At 33.9% G+C, this 24820-nt stretch overlaps 1 protein-coding gene across 1 annotated transcript; it reads left to right on the forward strand.

Annotated features, from left to right (window-relative positions):
- Positions 1 to 15580: 15580 nt before the first annotated feature.
- LOC142171506 (transcription factor PIF1-like) lies at positions 15581 to 23410 on the forward strand. Its single transcript, XM_075233972.1, has 8 exons — positions 15581 to 16064; positions 16167 to 16896; positions 20226 to 20324; positions 20412 to 20477; positions 20572 to 20637; positions 21531 to 21920; positions 22367 to 22442; positions 23196 to 23410. Exons 1-8 carry the CDS (start codon positions 15970 to 15972, stop codon positions 23198 to 23200), a joined length of 1527 nt encoding a protein of 508 aa, XP_075090073.1. The 5' UTR covers positions 15581 to 15969; the 3' UTR covers positions 23201 to 23410.
- The last annotated feature ends 1410 nt before the right edge of the window (positions 23411 to 24820 follow it).

Raw genomic sequence — 24820 nt, forward strand, 5'->3', positions numbered from 1 at the left:
TCAGGTTATAAACATCGCAGTCCAAAGTAAAAGCACAACCTAATTCCCCCTTTTGGCATCATCAAAAAGCTGCATAATCGTGTTAGATAACTAGATTTCAATAGAAATTACTCATGGTCACTGGGGCTACTTCAAATGCAATCATGGATTTAAGCATCATTTATCAATCTAAGGATATTAGCCATCTAAGAAATATCAACAAACAATTAGAGCAAAAAGTAGTGAATTTCATTGATTGATAAAATCCTACCACAAAGCATAAAAAGAAATATAAATACTGGATCATGAGTAAAAGAAACAAAAAAATCCCGAATTGGGTCACTTGTTGGTCTACACTAGGCTAGGAGGCTTAAGGCTGGGAAGGATCGGGTTCTTGGTTTTTGGCTTGGAGTAGTTTCAGCATATCCTGAAGAATGCCATCATTCTTCTCCTTTTTTTGCCAGCTCAGCTCTGAGAGCATCTCTCTCAGTCTCTACTTCAGCCAACCTCTTCTTCAGCCTATCAATCTCATCATCCTTAGCCCCACTTTCTTGCACCAAAGCTCGTACTTTGCTATATATTGGTACCGTTTTGGATGAACCGGGTTCTTTGGCAGTGGTTTGGACTACATAGTCACAAGTAGTTAGAGTGTTTGCCCTAAAATGATCCTTGTTTGTACCAACTTCCCATTTCTTGATGGGTACCTTGAAGTGTGCAAGTACAGCCGTGAGAATAAAACCATAAGGTATGGCATGAGTTTTGGTTCCATTTAGAACCCTTCCAAGAAGCTGGATGATAAATCGAGGCCAATTGATTTGCCTCCCACTGTCCAAACATTCCATAAGGACTAGGTCCATGAATGTGGCAATGTGCTTCCTTTCCTGCCTTGGCAGCACAACTTTGTTAACAAATTCGAACAACACTTTGTGGGGTGGCTTCATCTCACTTTTGTAAATAGCCTTGGGCTCAAACTCCTCTTCATCGTCACCAAACTTACTAGTAATGGCAAGGGCAGCAGGGAGATTCTCTAGAATTGGCCATTTGAGCTTCTTATAATCATTGTACCCTTCAGCAGGTATACCTAAGATCTCTCCCAGTTCTTTATCATTAAAACTCACTGTCACTCCCTGGACCACACTGGTGACCTTACAATCTTTGATCTCACAATTCGCCATGAACTCCACAATCTCAATTCTGGCCAGCTTTCCATCCATCTGAAAGACCATGTCCTTCCAACCTTGAAATTATATCTTCTCCAGCAGCATTAACATCCTTTCCTCCTCCAAATCCCTGAGGAGTCTACCTTTCAAGATGGTTCTCTTCCCAAACATAACCATCTTGTCCTTCTCAACATCAGATTCTTCTTCTTCTTCTTCTCCACTCCGCTCTTCTTCCTCCACTATTTTCACTTTTCTCGATTTCAATATAGACCTAGTTCTTTTAGCAGAGTAAATGGCTCAGCAGACTTTGTCTTTGAATCAGACTTCTTTGTGGAAGTCTTGAATTTCTTAGCCTTTGGAGTCACAACACTCACTTCTTCTGTCTCCTCTTCATCCCGAAGGACCAGGTCCATCTCATCAATTGTAACTGCCTCAACAGGCTCAACCATCCTCTTATTTCCCTTAGCATCAGCTTTTTTCTTACTTTCTTCTAAGGCTTTTTCCAGCTCAACCTCACTTTGCTTCTTATGACTCTTTGTAGATCTTCCTCTTGTAGGAGGAGTCTTTACAGGGATAGACGAAGCATCCTTTCTTTTCTTGTTTGCCCTAGCAGTACCAGGAACTTTCACTCCTAATCTCATTTTCCTTTTAGGATTGTAATTGTCAGATACCTTTCTCAGTAAGTCTGCGTGGGTTTCCTGCTCAGATGGAACATGTTCTTGAGCATCTTTCCCTAATTGAACTAATCCCACGGCAGCTTCTCCAGATCCACTTCCCTCTATTTCTCTCACACTCTCTTCTTCTCCAGCAGATTCCTCACTCTAAACTACCATATCACCTGATTCTTTAGTTAAACCAACATGAGTGGTGAAAATTCAGCCACTCATTTTCCCATTCCCCTCACAACACTTTGATCACCCTCTCTCTCTCTTTTTCTTTACTCTTTACATTTTTACCACCAATATTTCCAGACACAGTTGTTTCAACACCAGCCACAGCTCCTACTAGAACAAACCTAGTTTCTAGATTTGTAGCAACTTCAGAGATAATTTCAGGAGTAACTTTTAGGCCAGATGTTACCTGCTCTGTCTCAGAAGAAACAGTTTCTTCCCTCTTAGTTGCAGATTTGAATGACTCATCAAATTTCTGGGGTTCTTCTTCCCTACTTGCTTTTAATTTTTCATTTATTTTCTTGATTTGCTCTCCGACAACGACAACCTTGCGATCCATTATTTTACCCTTCCTTTATTAGATATGGGAGTAGTTGAAGGTGTAGTAGATGGTGTGGGTGAGGTTTCCTTCGGTGATGATGAGGTATTCTCAGAGGGGTTAGCCGTTTCTGTGCTTACGTATAAGAAAAGATGAGTTTGAGTGTTTTTGGAAGATGAGAGAAGATGGAGAGTATTTTGATGGCTTGAAAATTTGAAGTGAAGAAACACTAGGCCTAATAAATTTAATAAGGGGGTGTTTAATTGGGTAACGATAGCCTTTCAGAAGTCTAATCAAATAGAAATTCAGTTTGAAAAGATGTTAAAGAGTGTCCCTAGAATCTAGGCACTTTTAGACTCCTTTTGAATGAAGCTGGTTCATTTTATAACGGATAAGTTCAAAGGGGTTTGGGATTAAATGGTACTCTTCTACTAATCATGATCCAAATATAATTATCCAAAATATGCATAGTGGAGAATACATACCAAGTAATCTTGATGAACCAGGTTCTTCACTGAGAAATCTCTTGTGTAAGTCTGAATTTTCCATGAAAATAGAGATAATATCATTAGAGATTAATGAGTCATTTTAGCACATGGCACAAGAGTATACTTATGAATGTATGAGACTAAGCAAAATTTAATCTAATTATGTACAAAAATTCATAATTTTCTAACCAATTTTTGAGTTAGAACTCGTTCCTTTTAGGTGATCTTAATCATCTCTAATTCTAACTTGTTCCTTTCAAAGTGATCTCTACTTAGAGATTTTGTGAATATGTCAGATATTTGCTTGTCAGTAGAATAAAATTCTACAGTGATCAAACCCTTCTCATAGTTGTCCCTCAAAAAGTGATGCCTAATATCTTTGTGCTTAGTTCTTTTATGATGAACTGGGTTCTTGGTCATACTAATTGCACTAGTGTTATCACAGAATATAGGGATACAACCTACATCAATTCCAAAATCCATTAATAATTGTTTGATCCACAACATGAGGCAACATTAACATACTCAGCTTCAGTAGTAGATAAGGCCACATAATTTTGCTTTTTGGTAGCCCAAGACACAAGACATGAGCCAAGAAAGTGTGCCATACCTGAGGTGCTCTTTTTATCCATAAGAAAATCTGCATAATCAGCATATCCCACTAAGTTAAAATTACTACCTTTTGGATACCATAGACAAAGGTAAGTGGTGCCTTTCAAGTATCTCAAGATTCTCTTGACAACAGTCAAGTGAGACTCCTTTGGATTTGCCTGAAATCGAGCACAAAGGCCTACACTGAAAACAATGTCAGGTCTGCTGGTAGTGAGATATAACAAAGAACCAATCATTCCCCTTTACAACTTCTGATCAACAGATGAACCAGGTTCATCTATATCCAATTTTGTAGTTGTTGCTATAGGAGTATCAATTTCTTTGGAATCTTCCATTTTAAACCTTTTAAACAACTCTTTCACATATTTCTGTTGATGGATCATAGTTCTATTTGAGTTTTGTTTAACTTGTAAGCCTAAAAAAATTAAACTCACCCATCATACTCATTTTAAATTCACTCCCCATTAGTTTAGCAAACTCTTTACTTAACTTATCAGTAGTTTCTCCAAAGATTATACCATCAACATATATCTAAACTAGCAAGAGATCTTTACCTTTTTCTTTCAAGAATAAAGTATTGTCAATTTTACCTCTCTTGTAGTCATGCTCAAGCAAGAATTTTGATAGTATTTCATACCATGCTCTTGGAGCCTGCTTGAGCCCATAAAGTGCCTTGTCAAGCTTGTACACATGATCAGGACATTCCTTGCTTTCAAATCCCGGAGGTTGCTTGACAAACACTTCTTCCTTTAGATAGCTATTGAGGAAGGCACTCTTGACATCCTTATGATGGAGAGTGAATTCCATGTAAGTATCAAAGGCTATAAGGAGTCTAATTGCTTCCAATTTTGCAACTGGAGCAAAGGTCTCATCATAGTTTATGCCCTCCTCTTGACTATATCATTGAATCACTAATCTTGCCTTGTTCCTTATAACTGTTTCATCTTCATCAAGTTTGTTTCTGAAGATCCATTTTGTGCCTATTACTGATCAGTCCTTGGGTCTTGGTACCGGATGCCAAACTTGACTTCTCTCAAATTGGTTGAGTTAATCTTGCATTGCATTCACCGAGTCTACATCATGCAAAGCCTCAACAACATTTTTAGGTTCAATAAGAGATAGACACTACAAAAAAGTGCTATATTTGCGGAGGTTTTATTTACATATTGTGGCGGTCATAAACCTTCACAATATGTTGTTACGGTGGTTTCCAAAACCCCCGCAATAATGTTCGCCGCAATCAAATCTTGCCTTGTTCCTTGTAACTGTTCCATCTTCATCAAGTTTGTTTCTGAAGACCTATTTTGTGCCTATTACTGATATGTCCTTGGGTCTTGGTACCAGATGCCAAACTTGACTTCTCTCAAATTGGTTGAGTTTATCATGCATTATATTTACCCAGTCTGTATCATGCAGAGCCTCAACAAGAGTTTTAGGTTCAATAAGAGATAGACACTACAAAAAGCGCTAAATTTGCGGAGGTTTTATTTACATATTGCGGCGGTCAGAAACCTCCGCAATATGTTGTTACGGCAGTTTTCAAAACCCCCGCAATAATGTTTGCCGCAATCAATTTGCGGGGGTATTTTTTGGGAGACCGTCGTTATCATATAGCGACGGGTATTTAGCGTCGGTCTAACCTCCGTAATTCGATATTTGACTTTTTAAGAACCCACTTATAAAAAATTAGCGGCAGTCAAAACCCCTACAATATTTTTATTTAACCCCCGCAAGTTTTAACAAAATATTGTTATACATTAAATTGCATCAGTTATAACCTCCGCTATTCATTATTTTTTTTTTGGCAATTGTTACCCATAACTGATTCGATTTCAATTATGTTAATATAATGAAGCATCATCAGATTATATAATTTGCTTACTAGAATCAAGTAACATCAATATATTAATAAACCATAAAATACATTAAAGTAAATTATCATTAGTCTCAAAAACTTACTTTAAACACAACTAATCCATCCATTAAACACAAAACATCAGTATTATAGTTAGTCTTAAAACTAACTTTAAACAGAACATCTACTCCAACTATTATGGACAAAAGATCTACTATGACCATTCAATCGAGTACGATACATTTGCAAGCAACTTCAATGGTTGTTGCTAGGATTACTTCCACCAAATGATCTTCTTACATCCATGGGTGAAATGGATCAGCTAGCCGCATCACTTGGCTACAAAAAAATCAAAATAAAATATAATTAACAAAAAGTACCTTAACAATATCTTAATTAATAATCACTTAGCTTCAGTCAAGTATCAGTAACTTCTATGATCCGAATAAATAGTACGTTTATTGTTGAAAGAAAAGGTATCACAACAAAGTTTAGCTCTGCTAATGGTGGCACTGTAGCCATCTTTAATTACTCTGTATGAACTGAAAGCTATTGTGTGTTAAATGATTCAGTTGCAAATAGTTTTTCCCGCTGAAAGGAGAGGTCGTGGAAATTCAACAATAATGGGAGCAAATATTGTTGAAGATAACAAAAAGAGGAAGAAGGATTCTGGTCCGAAATACAACCCAAGCAAGAAGCGGTTCAATGGAAACTGCTACAACTGTGGGAAAACCGAACATAAATCTACGGAGTGTCGTGCTCCGAAGAAAGACAAGAAAAGGGGTAAAGCAAACATGGTAGTAAAGCATGATGATGTTGATAACTTGTGTGACATGCTTTCTGAATGTAACTTGGTGGAAAATCCTAAACTGTGGTGGTTTGATTCAGGAGCCACTCGCCATGTTTGTGCAGTTAGAGAAGCTTTTGCTACTTATGCTCCTGCTGAACCCGGAGAGACAGTTTATATGGGAAATGCTTCAACAGCAAAAGTTGAAGGATATGGGAAGATATTTCTGAAAATGACTTCTGGCAAGGTCATGACTTTGAACAATGTCCTTCATGTTCCCAAAATGAGAAAGAATTTAGTCTCTACTGGACTTCTTGTTAAGCACGGTTTTAAGTGCGTTTTTGTGTCCAACAAGGTTGTCATAAGTAAGAATGAAATATTTGTAGGAAAAGGTTACCTCACCGAGGGCCTTTTCAATCTAAATGTAATGGTTGTGGAAAACAATAATAATAATATTTCAGCTTCTTCTTACTTACTTGAGTCAAATGATTTATGGCATATACGTTTGGGTCATGTCAATTATAAAACCTTGCGGAAAATGATTAACTTGGAAGTACTGCCCAAGTTTGAATGCGAAAAATCAAAATGTCAAACATGTGTGGAATCTAAGTATGTTAAACATCCTTATAAGTCAGTTGAAAGGAATTCAAATCCTTTAGACTTAATTCACACAGATATTTGTGACATGAAGTCAATACCATCTCGCGGTGGAAAGAAGTATTTCATAACTTTTATTGACGATGGTACTCGATATTGCTATGTTTACTTACTGAATAGTAAAGATGAAGCAATAGACGCATTCAGGCAATACAAACATGAAGTTGAAACGCAACTTAACAAGAAAGTAAAAATGATAAGAAGTGATAGGGGTGGTGAATATGAATCTTCTTTTGAATAAATATGTTTAGAATATGGAATTATTCATCAAACAACAGCTCCTTACACGTCCCAATCTAATGGGATTGCGAAAAGAAAGAATCGCACATTAAAGGAGATGATGAATGCGTTGTTGATAAGTTCTGGTTTGCCACAGAACTTGTGGGGGGAAGCCATTCTTATGGCTAATCGAATATTAAATCGAGTGCCCCATAGCAAAACACAATCCATTCCATATGAAAAATGGAAAGGAAGGAAGCCCAACTTGAATTATTTTAAAGTGTGGGGGTGTTTGGCAAAAGTGCAAGTTCCTAAACCCAAAAGGGTAAAGATAGGACCGAAAACCGTTGATTGTGTTTTCATAGGATATGCGACAAATAGTAAAGCATATCGATTTCTGGTTCATAAATCAGAAAATCCTGACATCCATAATAATACGGTTATAGAATAAGATAATGTTGAGTTCTTTGAAAATATATATCCGTATAAAAAGGAAAGTGAGTCGTTTGGTGAAGGATCTAAACGACCTCGGGAAGAAACAAAATAAAGTACATGTAATCAGGAGGATCCAAGACGTAGTAAACATCAAAGAACGTCTACTTCATTTGGACCAGAATTTGTGACTTTCTTATTGGAGAATGAGCCTCAAACATTTAAAGAAGCTATGACTTCTTCGGAATTATTGTTTTGGAAAGAGTCAGTCAATAGTGAAATAGAATCCATATTGAACAACCATACATGGGAATTGGTTGATCTTCCTCCTGGAAATAAACCTTTGGGTTCTAAATGGATTTTTAAGAGAAAAATCAAAGATGATGGCACTATTGATAAATTCAAGGCAAGACTCGTAGTCAAAGGGTATAGACAACGAGAAGGTCTAGACTACTTTGATACATACTCTCCAGTTACAAGAATTACGTCTATACGGATGTTAGTAGCATTAGCTACAGTGTATGGTCTTGAAATTCATCAAATGGATGTTAAGACGGCCTTCTTAAATGGAGAGTTGGAGGAAGAAATTTACATGGAACAACCTGAAGGGTTTGTGATTCCAGGTAAAGAAAAGAAGGTATGTAGACTTGTTAAGTCTCTTTACGGACTAAAACAAGCACCCAAACAATGGCATGCGAAATTTGACCAAACAATGTTGTCAAATGGTTTTAAGATAAATGAATGTGATAAATGTGTGTACATTAAAAATGTTCCAAATCACAGTCATTGTTTGCCTATATGTGGATGATATGCTGATAATGAGTAATGACATTGCCAACATAAATGCTACTAAGCGTATACTCAATAGCAAGTTTGATATGAAAGACTTGGGAGTTGCTGATTTAATTCTGGGAATTAAGATCCATAAGACTCCTCAAGGTCTGGCATTGTCACAATCTCATTATATTAAGACAGTACTTGAAGAAGCTTTTAATTGTAGATGACGAGATAAATACCAAAGGAGATGAATTGTACAAGTTTTATAATTATTTGGTGACCAAATTGAAGTCCAAGAGGATGAAGATTGGGTCCCATACTCGACCCTTGAAATCCAGCAAAAGGGTACCTAAAAGAGCTCAAAATGAGCTTAAAAGATGTCCAAAAGGGAATGTTTGAAAAAGAGCCAAATTGGAGTCCAAACCAATGGCCCAAACTAGTAGTTTTAAGGTCCAAATCTACCCCAAAGGGATTTGGCCGCCCACCCTACTTAATTTTAATGACTTTTCTTATTCCTTAGCAACCATCCTACCTAATTTTAATGACTTTTTATGTCTTAGCAGCCACCCTACCTAAATTTAAGGACTTTTACTCCTATAAATAAGGAGTTCCTTCTCATTCATTGAGGACTTCATTATTGATTAAGAATATTATACTTTGAGAGTTCTTTTGAACCTTTGTTACTTATGCTTTGAGATTTATCTTTCAACCTTTACTAGTTCATAGTTCAAGGTAGTAAGTAACTTCTTTATTGTGATATCATTGATTACTTTGTGGTATTCTTAGAAGGCGATTAATACGAGTTATTAATTGTTGTCTCAAGTTACTCGTAAAGCGGTCAATATTCGAATCTATTATTTTGATTTGTTTTTTAGTAAAGGCGTTTGATTTCATCAATAAATCAAAAAGTTGTTTCTTGGATTTGTCAAGGCTATAGAACTTGCGTTCTTGGAAGGTCTTAGAATTCTTTCCTTGAATTTTTCCATATTCTTTATTTTCTGCACTTTAATTCTAGTTGTTCAATTCCTTATTGTTATTGCTTCCGCATATACTTCTCAAATTCTTACACTATTGCTTCCACATTTACTTCTCAAATTCTTACTCTAGTTCGGATTCCCGACCTTGTTGTTATCATCCCCTCTAGTGAGGGTTTTGCCAAATATTTTCATCAAGACGGAAGACACCTGCTCTTTGGTGAGGTCGTTTCCTTTCACAACGGTAACGTAGTAAGTCACATGATCTTTGGGGTCAGTCGTCCCATCGTTGCTTCTGAGATATGGCGCCATTTGAAGGTCTTTAATATGGCGTGTGGGGCTGCTTCCTCACTGTATGGCTGTTCCACAAACCTACCGACGTCCCTTTTTGGCAACAATTTGGGGGCGCCACGTATTTTATCTACCCGTTCTTGTTGCTCCCTCATTTGTTATTTGAGTGTCTTGTTCTCGTTTTCTATTTCTTCCATTATTTTCAGTACGACGACGAGGACACTATCACCTGCATTGTCAATCATCTCGTGAGTATTACCTAGGGTTGGAGCCATTTAGGTGTTGTGCTATGTGGGACCTTGTGGTTTTTTCGGTCATGCATGGGGCTTGTTTGTTGATCACGCTGACTAGAGTGTCAGTTAGCTACGTTTCGAGGAGCTTTTCCATAGTGGGTGGTGCCCCTTCTCCGGTGGACGTGGAAGCTCCTTTCCCATTTGGTTTTGTTGTGCTGTAGAAAGGGACATGCGACCTCTCTATTCTGGGAGAGGCTATGGGCGTCACTTCCTCGCCTTGGGTGTCATAACCTTCGTTGACGGCATTCATGAGGTCTTAGGGGGAACATTATTTGTTGCCCTCGTCTCGTTTCCTTAGTTACATGCCATGAAAATTTTTGTACGCACGGAGATGAGAGATAAACTTTATGGTTTGTTATATTAACAAGTCACGGGAGTCATAGATCTAATGGAAACTAAAATACTAGCTGAGAAAATTTCCACAGACGATGCCAAACTGTTTGACCCATAATTTAGATCTAGGTTTTAACAATCAGATTCTCTAATAAAATATAGTTAATCTTAGCCAATATTAATAACCAAAAGATAGATTAATTGATTTTATAGTGGGGTCATGGATACTATTTGAGTAGCAATAAAGGTCAACAATAAAGTTATATTCAATGATTCAAGAATAAAGAAAGTAGCATTAAATGGCAGTAAATAATGATGAATGACATTTATGTAAATAAATGCATGTGAGTCACCCAAAAGGGTGAGATTCTTTGATATTCTTTCTCACAAAGATAGATGATGTTAACCCTTTGAATATTCGGATCATCCTTGGATCGTGGGAGAAAAGATAGATAAAGATCTGGAAAAAATATGTATTTTGTATGTGTATGATAAAATAAGAATCTTCAGAGAATGTCAATGTATTGTTCTTTACAATGAGTGTCAAATCCTCTCTATAATTACCTCTCTTTCTATTTATAAGGGCACATGAGCCAAAAAAAACCCTAAATAGTACAACTAGAAGGAACATTCCCTGGAATATTCTCTGGGGAGCCCTATTTCTAAATCTTAGCCGTTACTACTTTACTGAAGGGAATACTCGTCCTCGTCTTTGTCCTATGTTGAGTCAACTCGATCTCGCCTTCGTCCTTTGTTAAGCCATCTCGACCTCGTCTTCATCCTCTGTTGAAATCAAATCGTTGACGCGTGGAAGCCTTCAAAGGCTTTCTCAATATTGACTTGACCCACATATAATTATGATAATTTTTAGCCCATAAAACTACAACGGTATATATATATATAGGTGAAAAATCAAAAAAAGAATTGTAACAAAATTGATGAATGAATGGACAATTGGGGAATTGTCACTTGGTTCGTCAAATATAGACCCATGTGCTGCACTGCCGCCTCAATTTTCTTTCGGGGGCAGATGCTCTCCCCCTGCATTACAAATTTAAATAGAAAATGGGACCATATGATAATTATTCACATTTGGAGTCCTCGAGAGGACAAGATTACAATGGCCAAGATGTCACCATCGAACCAAGGCTTCAGATATTCACATTTGGAGTCCTTCATATACGAATGAAAAAGATTTTCATTATTCTTAACTTTTAGTCTCAGTTTTAAACCTTAAGAACAGAAAAAGTCTAGGAAAAAATTAGAAATAGTAATTTATAACTACTAATTGAAAATTAGACATAATTTTAAAATTAATGGCTAATTTTTAATTAATCAAAATTTGGTCGTTTTTTCATGTGAAAATAAAATCTAAACAAAAATGCCGTTAAAAATCCAAAAAAATTCTTACATAATAGGTTGAGATTCACACTTTATATATAAGACTCTAGCATAATGTGGTGGAATTCGTAATATTCTGGAGTTCCAACATAATATGATGGAAGTTTATATGCATGAGTTCCATAATTCAACATATTATGCTGGAATTTTTCGTGTTTCAGTTAAGATACTTTTGTCCATAAACGTTAATAGGTTTTACGCGCCACAAATCCAAATTAGTCGGGACCCCAAAATAAATATTGAACCAAATGGAAAAGCTTTGAATATTGAAATGAAAAAAAAATCATCATGTTGCCTAAATAAACTAAAGAATTATTGCGTCCACTGCTTTGGAAGAATGTTGGAACAAAACTAGTGACAGATTAATAATTCTTGTCTCGAGACTAATACATAAACAAATGTACCTGTAACAGGGGGCAATCCAAAACCTGAAATTGCTGACTATATCGTCCCTAACACAATTAGAAGGAAAAAAAAAGTCCAACATTTCCACAGGAAAAAAAAATCTTTAGGTATTCGTTATTCAAAATTTACTGGCTTGACTAAGCAGGATTTTATTCTAGCCTAATAGGTGCACTAAGAGGGTAAACGCTATGCAGGCAAATTCAGAATTTTAACTTGATAAATTTGATCTTTAAGATTTGCACTAAACTTTGTACTTTTAACATTATGAATTCAGACCTAATATTCATTAAAAAATTATGCGTTTTACATAAAAATCTAGACTTTGCATCGGGAATACAGGGCTTGGATGAACCTAATGCTGAAGCACTGGATTAGCCTCCGAACACTCGGTACAAAAAGTTCTTCATTCTCAAAATTCAAACAGAAATATTTGGTTAAGGTGGAAGATCCAACTATTACAAAAACTAACTACGACATTAAGCATTCACACAGCTGCAAAAACATAAAACTGGTTGGCTGCCGCATAAAATATTTACATAATCAGGTTACTATTAGGTAATTACAAGTAAATCTTTTGATGAACGTTAATTAATAATCTGATAAAATAAAATAATTGCTAGTATCACAAGTTAAAATTCATTGACGTAACAAAATCATTACAATGAAGATATATATAACTTAATCCAAATAATAAAAATTAAAAAAAAGAGGAAAAATGGTCAGCTTCAAATAAGGTCTATTTCATTTTCAGGTGCATGTACTATGGTATATATTCGGATATAGCTTCTACATATGGTCCATTCATGTTTTGGACCACGTTCCTAATAATATAGAAATATATAGTTCTTTCTTCCAAGTTAAAAAGAAGAAGAAACATATGAGATTTTCATCCTTTAATATTTTTATCTAACAATTCACAATATATATATATATATATATATATATATATATATATATATATATATATATATATATATTTGAACTGCACCACTATATTAAAAAAAGTTATTTCAAAAAAATTGAAAAAAATCATATATTTTTACTCTATTGTACAGTTAATTTTCGGACACAGACGACTCAATTGAACTTACATGTGGCTCCTCCGCTGCTTTACTTAGTTGAGCCAGCGACAACGACAGATCCAACAATGTGTTCTTAGTTCAGTAGAGTCTAGTCTTTAAGGCCGAATTTTATACATGTGTAGGAAAAAATAATTATATATACATACAAATTATACTTTTTTTTCAATTTAGAATTCACAACATTTAAATTTTGAATCCATCATTAATTAAAATAAGTATAATTAACTACTTAATGGCATCACGTGTCGCTTTAATCCCAATTAACAATAAAAGTAACATTTTATTTGATTGAGAAGAGTTTACTTTTATTGTCACTTTAGGATTAAACAAATAAACACAACACCTTTGTCATAATAATAATGTTTAGAACAACACACGACAGATAATTATATTAAGCACATGTTCAAAATCACTAGTTTTTAACTTTTATGATTGAACTAATTAATCAAAGTTTTCTTTAAATAATAAAGAAAGGGTACGAAGATTTTTTAACGATGTTCTAGTTGGCACTTATCAGATTATCTTTTTACTAATTAGCTTATTCATAGTTTTTGTTTTTGGTTCTGATTTCTATTCTGGGCCCAACTAAATTCATATTTACGTCTAGAAATGTTATACTTATATAGGATAAAATACTTCTTTATAAAGACGATTTTATATTTAAAATTCGAACCTGTACGCTCTTAATAAGAATGAAATTAATACCTATCACTTTATTAGGACCTTTGTTTGGCTAGTTGATTGAATATTGATAGTTATACAGTATTGTCCCAATCATTTGTAAAATAAAGAACTTTAGGTGGAAATCCGATCCCACATTATCCAAATATGGGGTTATTCTTATTTTAATATCCAAAAGCGAATATAAATCTAAATTTTCAGATATAGATAGATACCGTCGTACATATGCTTTGTCTCCTAAAGGACCCACAAAAACAAGTGCAACATTTTTTATAGCAAATGATTTGTCACTGAGATTTGGACATGTACCTTGCCCTTCATACATAAAAGAGTTCAGACCTATTTATAATTGTCATAAAATCTTATTTGAATCAAAGTCTTATAGTTTAGGAATACGTATCGAACAAAATAAAATAATATATATATATATATATATATATATATTTGAAATTAAAACACCTTATCTTTGCTTTGTTAGTTGCTAATTAACAATACTACTTATATACTTTATTAGTGTCAATTCATGTGACATAATTTGATATGGCACAGAGTTTAAAATAAACATTTTAAAACTTATAATTTTAAATATATTATAACATTTGTGTTGCCATAAGATATTTTAAACTTGCAACCTTAAATATTTTATAGTAATATTTATGTGCATATAAAAGCTTCTAATTGACGAAAAAATCAAAATTACTTTCAAATATGAAAAAATATTTTTTTTCTAGATAAACTAGTAAAGAAATATTATTCGTGAAAGCAGTCACTAATGTTTGCATTAGCATATGCATTGCACCTCTTAGGGTGTGACCTTTTGACAATCCTTGCATAAATACGAAATATTTTATGCATGGAACTTAATAAAAATATATATATAAATTGAAACGGATAATCTAGAGCTTCTTTCATTTTCTAAGAGTGGTGTGAAACAGCAAGTCATATACTGGTTCAAAGATGTTCAGACTTATTTCAGTAGTCATATATATGATAACTTTAAGTACGAAAAATAATATATTAAAATATTAAACTAATATCTCCATGCCATGGTGTGTATATATCAAACAATTTAAGTATCTCTGATGCCTGCAAGTGCCAGAAATTAGCAAATGTCAATGGCGGTGGCTGATGCAGCTCTAAAATAATGAATTTATAACATAAACAATAATGAGTTTCTTTAAGAATCTTAATGGAGTAACAGGAGAAAATAAGATATTTCAAACGACTTTTAATAGAGAGCGTTTTACTCTCAAATTAAAAAATTTCAGTACGAATATAAATTAATCAGACTCCAAAATAATATCAGACATCAAATAAGAAACAAAAATAAGTTGTTTAATTGTAGAAAAGGAACTGATGGAAAAATGTTAAATGTGTTTATATATATGTGACAGGAAAAGATATCGTGTCCGATGCATATATAGCATCAAAATCACTTCGTCGTTTAGCTTCGTATCTTATACTCCCTCCGGTCCAATTTATGTAAACATATTTGATTGGGCATAAAATTTAAAAAAAATAAAACTTTTAAAATTTGTGGTCTTAAACAAGTCAAAAAGGGATCCAAAGTATTTGTGTGATTATAAAAATTTCTAATTAAAGGTAGAATTATAAGTTAAAGCAAAATTATTTTCAAATTTAGAAAAGAATCATTCTTTTTGGAACGGACCAAAAGAAAATAAGTTCACATAAACTGAAACGTAAGGAGTATTATATTATTCAAAAAAAAAGAATAAAAATTTTAAATTTATAGGTTCAAATTTTAAAACGATAATTTTAAAAGTTACTAATTAAATTTTAAATTTAATATACGTATATATTTAATAAATTTTTTAATATAAATATATTATTTGAGTAAAAATTATTGTCTTTGACCGAACCGCCATGCTTCCAACTTCGCCCCTGATATTATTCCCATAGTTTAATTTTTAAGAGAGAGAGAGGAGACCTTATCTCTCTGACTCCCTTGCCTGCAAAAAGACATTAAACACAAGAAGCCTGTGTTCTTTAACCGCTGTCTCTTCATTATATATATTACTCATTAGTTGTCACTCGCTCTCCATTTACAAACCCAACATAATCGTCAAGTAGTAGTGCAAATTGCTCTCTCATACCCACAAGTGGAAATTTATCAAAAAAGAATACATACCTTATTATGTCGTATTTTTATAATAATATAAATAGAGCTAGCTAAGTCGGCAGTAAGTCTAGGTTGAAATATAACACGTTAAACTATCGATATAGTTTCACGGAGCAACTCTGAACGAGGATGTTGAAATTGTTTGTTGTTGTTCTGTAAGTTTGAGTTCTGATTATGAAGTTGAGTTGCACAAGATGAATCACTCTGTTCCTAATTTCGAAATGGATGACGACTACTCGAATATTCCTACAACTTTTGGTATCACCACCCCGTCAAAGAAGTCCACAGTGTAAGTTTCATGAATTGTTTTTTTTTTTTTTTTTTCGGTATTTGGTATGGTATTTGAAATTTACTGATTCGACAAGTGTGGTTAATGCATATCTTTCAACAGAGTGGATGAAGATATAATGGAGCTAATATGGCAAAATGGACAAGTAATTGCCCAAAGCCAAAATCAAAGATCTCAAACAGTAGCAGCTTCAGCTCCACCACTATTTATACAAGAGGATGAAATGGCCACGTGGCTTCAGTATCCACTCGACGATTCTTCTTTCGAGCGTGATCTCTATGCCGATTTTCTCTATAATACGCCGAGCTCCTCCGTTGTCACCGCCGCCGTGCCGCCGCCGGGAGAGATAGATACTACCACGGTGGAGATCCGTTCGAATCCGCCTCCGTCTCAATTGAGATGTACTGAGGGCGAATTTTCACAAAGGTTACAGAATTTCGGGCATTTTTCGCGATTGCCTAAAGCAAAATCGCAAAATTGTAAATCGAGTTCTGGTAACACAGCTAGGGCATCAACGATTGTCGAATCGAATGAAACTCCAATTGCAGAGGTTTCACGGGTATCAGATAATGTAGCGCCAGTTTCCGCCGGGAATGGCGGAGGAAGGACCACGACTGACACTACTACGGCGGCGGCAGAAACAAGCAGCGGCAGGGAAATGTCGACGGCGGCATGTGAATTCATGGGGACGTCATCGGCAAGTGGCTCGAGAGGTAGTGTAAGTGCCAGTGCGGAACTGCAGCCGCTTCCGCCGCTGCAGGAGGCGGCGCTTACGCCGGCGGAGGATCGGAAACGGAAAGGAAGAGAATCTGACAATGAAGAACGTAGTGAGGTGAGTAAGCACCTAGATTAGTTTCTGGTTGTTTTATTCTTTTTTAATTCCCTATTTAGGGCCATAAAAAAATTCACTTATTCACGAAATTTTTTCACTTTTTCATAAATCAATGTTTACAAAATTTTCAGTTTTGACTTTAAAATGAATTTCGAACTTTTTGAATATTTGAAAATTTTCAAAAAATTATTTTTCAAAATTTTCATTAAAAAATATAGCGTCCCAAAGTTGGTCCCAAAGTTGTATTCATGTCCAAACACAACTCTAATTTTCAAATATTATTTTCACTTAAATTTTTTTTTTCATACAATTCTTATGTCCAAAACACCTAGTTAAATAATATGTGTTCTTAGGTCTGTTTATTAAGTAGCAGTGCTTTGCTATTTAATTATGATAAACTAATGACATTCGGTTTCTTTTATTTATTACAAACAATAGAATTTTCCACAATCAACCCATTAGATTATTTTGCGAGAGATTCGTACTTACAAAAAGGTGTAATTTCCCGATACTAATTGTGAGGGGCGAATCTAATATTTTAAATTTATGGTGCTTGCAAATAAAAATTTCAAAAGAAAAGAAAAAATAAATTTACTTGTGGGGTGTTCATTTAATATCTATCTAAATATTTTTATAATTATCTATGTACATTTACTAAATATGGTCAAAATTAATGAGTACTTAAGCACCCACGAGTGACCATGTAGATCCATCGCTGCTAACGGTTCAAAATATTTGTTACATTATCATATCTATTAAATATATATTAAGTCAAATGAGCTAATTTGAAAAGAGTTTAAATTTCAAATATTAATAAATATTTTATCGTATCAAATGAAATTGATCTAAAATAATATAATTCTTTGTTGCAAGTATGATATCATAAATTGAAAAATAGAGGTAAGTTACTATAATAAGTTAATCAAAGCAAAAAAAAAATAACGGGTAGTAATATAAATCAAAAAAATATATAAAAATAATACAAATACTAAGTCATTTGAAAATAGGTTGATAACTTAAATTGTATTGATAATAATATACTTCCTCTGTTTCAATGTATGTGAACCTATTTAACTGGGCACGACGTTTTAAAAAAGAGAGAAGATTTTTTAACTTGTGATGTAGAATGAATCACATATATTTTGTGTGACTATAAATTATTGTATAAATTAAAATTATTTTCAAATAAGGAAAGATGTCATTCTTTTTAATACGGACTAAAAAAATATATATTTACATAAATTAAAACAAAAGAAATAATATATTTCAATGCGTACAATATAATGCACTAAATTTTATAAAAGATGGTAGGTATCCTATTTATTACAAATATTGGAAGTTACTTTATAATTTGCATTATCAGTGTAAATATTGTCTGTCCAAATAATATTTGTTAATTCTCAGAAAATGATGAACCTATTCCAACGGATAAAATCACACTGTATATTTTGCACGTTGGGTGTTTGGGGAGTGTCGTTTACTGTATTTTTCCACACAATTAGCGCTGCGGAGAGTTCATGGCCAGAAGGAAGCCACGTCATCGGAATATACGTAAAATGTGCCAAGTGGCAAGTTAGGTCAAAAGAGTATCTTAACTGCGACACGTGTATCGTCGTTCACCACAAATTAGTTACACGGATTCTCATGTATTAATAGGTCGACGAAGCACCTTGTTGGCACAATCACAAAATACAAATTCTACTGGTCATCCCAATTTATAGGGCATTCCCTTTTTTTTCTTTTTCTTTTCCTCTCTCTTTTCGATTGATAGATTGTCCTTTAGCATAAACTTTAATAAAAAAAATAAAATATTTTTGAGTTATATGATCTTAAATAAATTATAATATTTGTATGGTTGTAAAAATTTAAAATTTTTAGTCCGAAACCTGTCATATAATTTGTGTGGCTATAAATATTTCTTATTAAGAAAATATTAAAAGATGTAAATCTTTTTTAAACAACTAATAAGAAAAAAGTGCCATTTTTTTTAAAACACAGAGAGTATTTTATTTGATGTTGTAGACCTTTGAATTTTATGATCTGAAATTTGTATAATAGTTGTAAATATTTGTATAATTATGAGTCACTTTATTAAGGACAAAATTTAAAAAATTAAAAGCTAAAATTATTTTATTATTGTGAAAAACTAAAAAGAAAAGTTATTATCCCCTTTTTCAATGTATAAAATTATTCGTCAGACTGTATTTCTCATTTTTTGTAATCGTATCAACGCCTCTCTTCTTAAATATTATAACCTTTTCTAAATGACATCAATATTTTAAAATCATATACTAGTAGTTTCTAGAATCTAATATATATACATAATATTAAATAAATTTAAAAAATCTTACTTCATCCATTTCAATTTCTATGAAAGTGTGTCAATGCACCTAATTTTTCGTGTGTCTTCGGGCATATATTCTTCAGTTTTTTTAATACATCGCTTGAAAAATGCACGAAAAGTATTACCATAAGTCAACATAGTTAATAATTTCAAATATTTTAAAAACAACTTGGAGAAAATTGCAGTCAAAGAAAAATATGCTTTTCCCACAAATAGTAATACTTTCACATCAAATGGGATGAGAGACAATTAATGTTTATTTATTGGATTATAATACTTTATTCTTCCTCGAGTACATCATTGCTAGCTAGTTATCATAAATCTATTGGTTTTCAAGACCTTGTGGTTTAGCCTAATTGGCATTTTGAGATGCATTTGGAGGTTGGGTTGAAGGTGGCAATAGCTCTGTTGCTACTCTCTCTCGATTGGAGAATGATAAGGAATGCAAATCTGCAATTTGAAAGGAATAAGCTTAGCAGTAAGCAGCATTAAAGTTGAACTGGCTCTTTAAGGTATAAACAGATAAGTAGGAGCAATAGAAATGTCTCGAGTATATAAACTAACATGATTTAGATGTACAAATAAAATACGAAAAAGGGTCATATTTGACCCTCTAATATCGAAAATAAGCTACATCTACCCTCCTTTTCAGTTTCTTAAGTATAACTACCCTTACCGTCATACTTTTGGATCATATTTGCCCCACCCGGTAAATGGCTTGTTCTCATCTTTTTTTTTAAAATGTGGCTGGCCTGATTGGATAAAAATGACCCGCCCCATTTCTAACTAAAACTCATTCGACCCATACTAGCTGTCCACATGCCATTTGTAGTAACTCCTGAGTTAACATATAACTGCATAATCTTCATTCAGATAGCAGCCTTTATGCTATGATAATTCCAATTCTTTTCCTTGATTGATATGTGTTGGTCCAGATGTTCCTTTATTATGTCATTATCGTTTGCTGTCTTTTCTACTATCCTAGGATGCTGAATTTGAGTCTGCTGATGCAAAGAAGCAAACCAGCAGTTCTACATCCACAAAGAGATCTCGTGCCGCAGAAGTTCATAATCTTTCTGAAAGGGTATATACTTTTCCAAGTCTCAGTCTGAAGGTTTTGATGGTATAACTATTTTTCTAGTATGATTGGATAATAAATATGTGAATGCAGAGACGTCGAGATAGAATAAATGAGAAGATGAAGGCTCTACAAGAACTCATACCGCGGTGCAATAAGGTTTTTACACTATGTTCTGTTCATCAGAGTACTGCTCTTAACGGAAAGTGAATTCTTGTTCTCATATTATAGCTACTCTTTTATCAACTTTCAGTCAGACAAAGCTTCAATGCTGGATGAAGCGATTGAGTACCTTAAATCATTGCAAATGCAAGTGCAGGTAATATTTGTTGACATTCTCTTTTCGTCCATTAGTAATCAATCAATTGCATCTTGTGCTATCGTCTTTTGACTAATTTGTATATTCTGATACAATATGTCAGTGGATATAGTGAGGTTTGGAAAGCTGTTAGCCTTCTAATGAAAGACTTCTTTACTAGTTGTTTTTGTGTTTGTCATTTCTTCGTTTTTTTTTCCATGTTGATGGTTCACCTTCTAAATTTTTCTTCTTTGTAGAAGTTTACTACTCCATGAGGAGATCTTTGGTGTTATAGAGGTTCTTATCAGATCTAAAATTTATGTAAATGGTAGTATGTTTGAAGTCATAAGTGGTTAGGTAGTCGTAGAACTACTTCGCCAATCAAATTTTATTGAAAGGACTCATTAGCTGGACTTTAATTAATTGCAAGGACCAATACTTTTTTATTTTAATAGACTAGGAACCAGAAACTCACTCTTGCTTTGACACATCTACTGGAATAATAATATTCAAGATGAAATGTATAATTTTTAGCCGCTCCCAAAAATAACAGCCGACAAAATGTATATTTTTTGTATAGATATATATGTGTGTTATATACATATAACATACATATTTTATACACTTTTTGGCTAGCGAATGCAATTAGTTTCGACTGGCCTACTGGCCAATTTTGTATTTTGCCCATAATTCTATGTACGACATATTTCTGTTATTCCAGGATTTGTTCACCTATTCTTGGTGCTGCTTCTTATGTCGTTATTTATGTTATTCTGTTCAGTATTATATATGATCCCAGTATGTAAAATACTGCTTATAAGTTGACATGTCTTGCATCTTCAGTTAAGCTCCTAGGGAAAAAAAATTAAGTGGTCAGTTTAGGATACAGTTTGATGATAGCTACTTGTCTGCAGATGATGTCCATGGGATGTAGCATGGTCCCTATGATATATCCTGGAGTCCCGCAATACATGCCAACAATGGGAATGGGTATGCATATGGGGATGGGTACGGGAATGGGCATGAACCGGCCAATGGTGCCATATCCATCTCTAATGCCAGGTCCGGCAATGCAGAATACAGCTGCAGCAGTAGCACAAATGACTCCTAGATTTCCTGTTCCAGCATATCATTTGCCGCCAGTTCCTGTACCTGATCCGTCCAGAATCCGAGCAGCGAACCAGCCAGATCATCCAATAATGAACTCACTTGTTGGACATAATACTAATCAGCCCAGACTTCCAAATCTTGGTGATCCATATCAACAATATTATGCTCTACACCAGGCACAAGTGTTACCACAGGCAAGTCCTTTGTTCTTCTCACTCATTATATTTGTTTATTATAAGTCTAAATGATTTGGAGTTCAATAACAGCTCCTGCACTCATTAATTTTGCATCTGCTAACATCTCGATCTTTGATTGTACCTTAACCTCGGTACACTTCACACTCATTCAATCATGAGAAAAATGCCGAAAACCCAACTAAATCTGGATTCACATATATTCATATTGTCATTGTGACGATGTTCATGTGGAACTATCACCCAGAATTGCATCTTGCAACAGAGACTAAAATTAATATCAACTGTGGTCAACGGAACTATCACCCAGAATTGCATCTTGCAACAGAGACTAAAATTAATATCAACTGTGGTCAACCGTCTAAAACAGCTTGTTTTCTCATTACCTTAATTTGTTGCATATTCTTTTGAAAAAACATTTCATAATACACAGCTTTTGAATGCAGAATCAGCGAGCGGAACAGCCCAGCAGCAGTAACCCAAGCAGCCGCATAGAAGAAAGTCCAGCAAATCATCAAACTGGTAAGTTTATGATTCAGATGCTCATACTTTTACGTATTACATTATTATGGTCGTTATACCAGACTGAAGATTAAGGAAAAGATTTGTCAACAGCGAAGGGTGGCAAAAATAAGTGCATCTTAGTATCTTACATTGTTAACTTGTTACTCCCGCGATTTCATTTATATGACAGTATTTGACTGAGCACGAAATTTATGAAAGAAAGACTTGAATCTTAGGACTTGTAATCTTAAACATGCCATAACATTTCTATCGCTATAAGAGCATGTCATTAAGAGTAAAATGAGAAATTTAAAGAGTTTCTAGATATAGAAAGGTGTCATCCTTTTTAGAATTCACTAAAAAGGAAAGAGTGTCATATAAAACGAGATAGATAGAGAATGTATTAGTATATGTTCGAGCAACAAGAAAATAGCAAGCATAGAACTTTAACTTATTGTTTTTAAATCTCTTGCACAAATTACGTGAAGGGGAGCCTTTACCAATTGATGCCATGTGATCAGGAGGTTCAACTCATAAAAACAACCTCTTACAGAAATACGTATAATAGACTGTTATGATCCGGCTCTTCCCCGTACCCTGCGCATAGCTGGAGCTTAGTGCACCGGGCTGTCGTTTTTGCATAAATTACGCAAGAAGATGCTAAAAAATATTGTCTCTTTTTTTAGGTAATATGACTTCTTGACTATCAGTGCCAAAATTCAGAAAACTGGCAATAACTTGGTATTTTATTCAATTTCTGTGGTTTTGCAGGTTGATTACAAGGTGGATCGACCAAGAGAGCTTTTCACCAACCAAATTTTGTAGTGTAAGAGATTTAAGAGAAACAAGACTGCAGTCTACACTGGCTGACTAAAACGAGTATAACTTCACTAATTTGTAATTATTATGATAGAATTAGTATTGCTTTATATATTGTATTTTTATCCCTTTAAAATCAACTGCTGGTTGTCAAACTTGTTAGAATATTACATCTACAGTGCGTCTATTTCTTGCGGTATTTGACCTCTCTCCCCCAGACGTCGCGCGATACACTCTTCCAAACTTTTAAGAGACAAATTTCCGCAAGATGGTTCTCTATGATCATAATATTGCTAGACTTGTAACAAGATAAACACAGAAACAGAAAGTACTATTCCCTCCGGCCAAGTTTACTTATCCATTACTCCCTACTGTCCACTTTAATTAATTTTTTGCCCTTTTTTTTTGTGATCCACAATATTTGATTTTTTCAGATATGAAGAATGAATTAACTTCTTTTTTTCAAAGTTGCTGTTGAAATTTTGTTGCTTTCCGTTACTGCATTAACTTTTTTAGCAGAATAAGTTGCTTAGTATTAGGATGAATTTCAATTTAAAATTTCTGTTAGATTTTTTAAGTTTATTGAGATATTTCAGATTTTTTGAATTCTTGTTATGCAGATTTTTCTGCATATTATGCTCTCAAGTTGGCTATTTAAAGCCCTCTATATTTAATTAAAAAATTGAGAGACATTTTCAATCAATACTTTTAATCTTTTTGTTGCCCCATCTTTTAAAAAATCAATAGTGGTATCAAGAGCTCATTGGTCCTACGGGATCTGTGAGTTCTTCCAAAGAATCATTTTCAAATTATTTTTAACCAATATCAATTTTTAAACCCATTTTCAAACATGGCAAACAACAGTCTCTCTTTGAATGCCCCACAAACTTTCACTGGAGAAAACTATCGGATTTGCTCAGTGAAAATAAAATCATATCTTAAAACCTATGATTTATTGAATGTTGTAATGGAAGAATAATTCTTACGAGCAATCCATGAAAATCTTATCATTGTCTAGAATCAAATACTTTCAAAAGAGATTTCAGACAATACAAGGTCACTCACGGTATTTTTTATGCACAAAACCATAAGACGAAAAAGAAAGAAGAAAAGAAAAATAAACAGCACTATAAAAGTGTGCAATTTCAGCGATACTCAAAACAATCCTCAAGGACAAACAACAAAAACAAGGATTGAGGAGGAGCAACTTTTTAAATTGCAGCAACTGAAGCAAAGGAGAAGTGTTGAAATTTTGTTGCTTTCAGTTACCGCAGTAACTTTTTTAGCAGAATAAGTTGCTTAGTATTAGAATGAATTTCAATTTAAATTTTTTGTTAGATTTTTTAGGTTTGTTGAGATATTTCAGATTTTTTGAATCTTGTTATGCAAATTTTTTTGCATATTATGCTCTCAAGTTGGCTATTTAAAGCCCTCTATGTTTAATAAAAAATTGAGAGACATTTTCAATCAATACTTTTAATCTTTTTGCTGCCCCATCTTTTAAAGAACCAACAGTTGCCCTTGGAGTAAAGAGGCTAAAAGTATTTGTTATATTTTCAATGAACAAATTAAGATTA

Source organism: Nicotiana tabacum, chromosome 17 (genome assembly GCF_000715075.1).
Source record: "Nicotiana tabacum cultivar K326 chromosome 17, ASM71507v2, whole genome shotgun sequence".
Taxonomy (NCBI): Eukaryota; Viridiplantae; Streptophyta; class Magnoliopsida; order Solanales; family Solanaceae; genus Nicotiana; species Nicotiana tabacum.

Coding starts and splice junctions, on each gene's coding strand:
- LOC142171506 (XM_075233972.1), top strand. CDS start 15,970: ATGAATCACTCTGTTCCTAATTTCGAAATGGATGACGACTACTCGAAT. Junction 16,065..16,166: donor CCGTCAAAGAAGTCCACAGT/GTAAGTTTCATG, acceptor ATCTTTCAACAG/AGTGGATGAAGATATAATGG. Junction 16,897..20,225: donor ACAATGAAGAACGTAGTGAG/GTGAGTAAGCAC, acceptor CTACTATCCTAG/GATGCTGAATTTGAGTCTGC.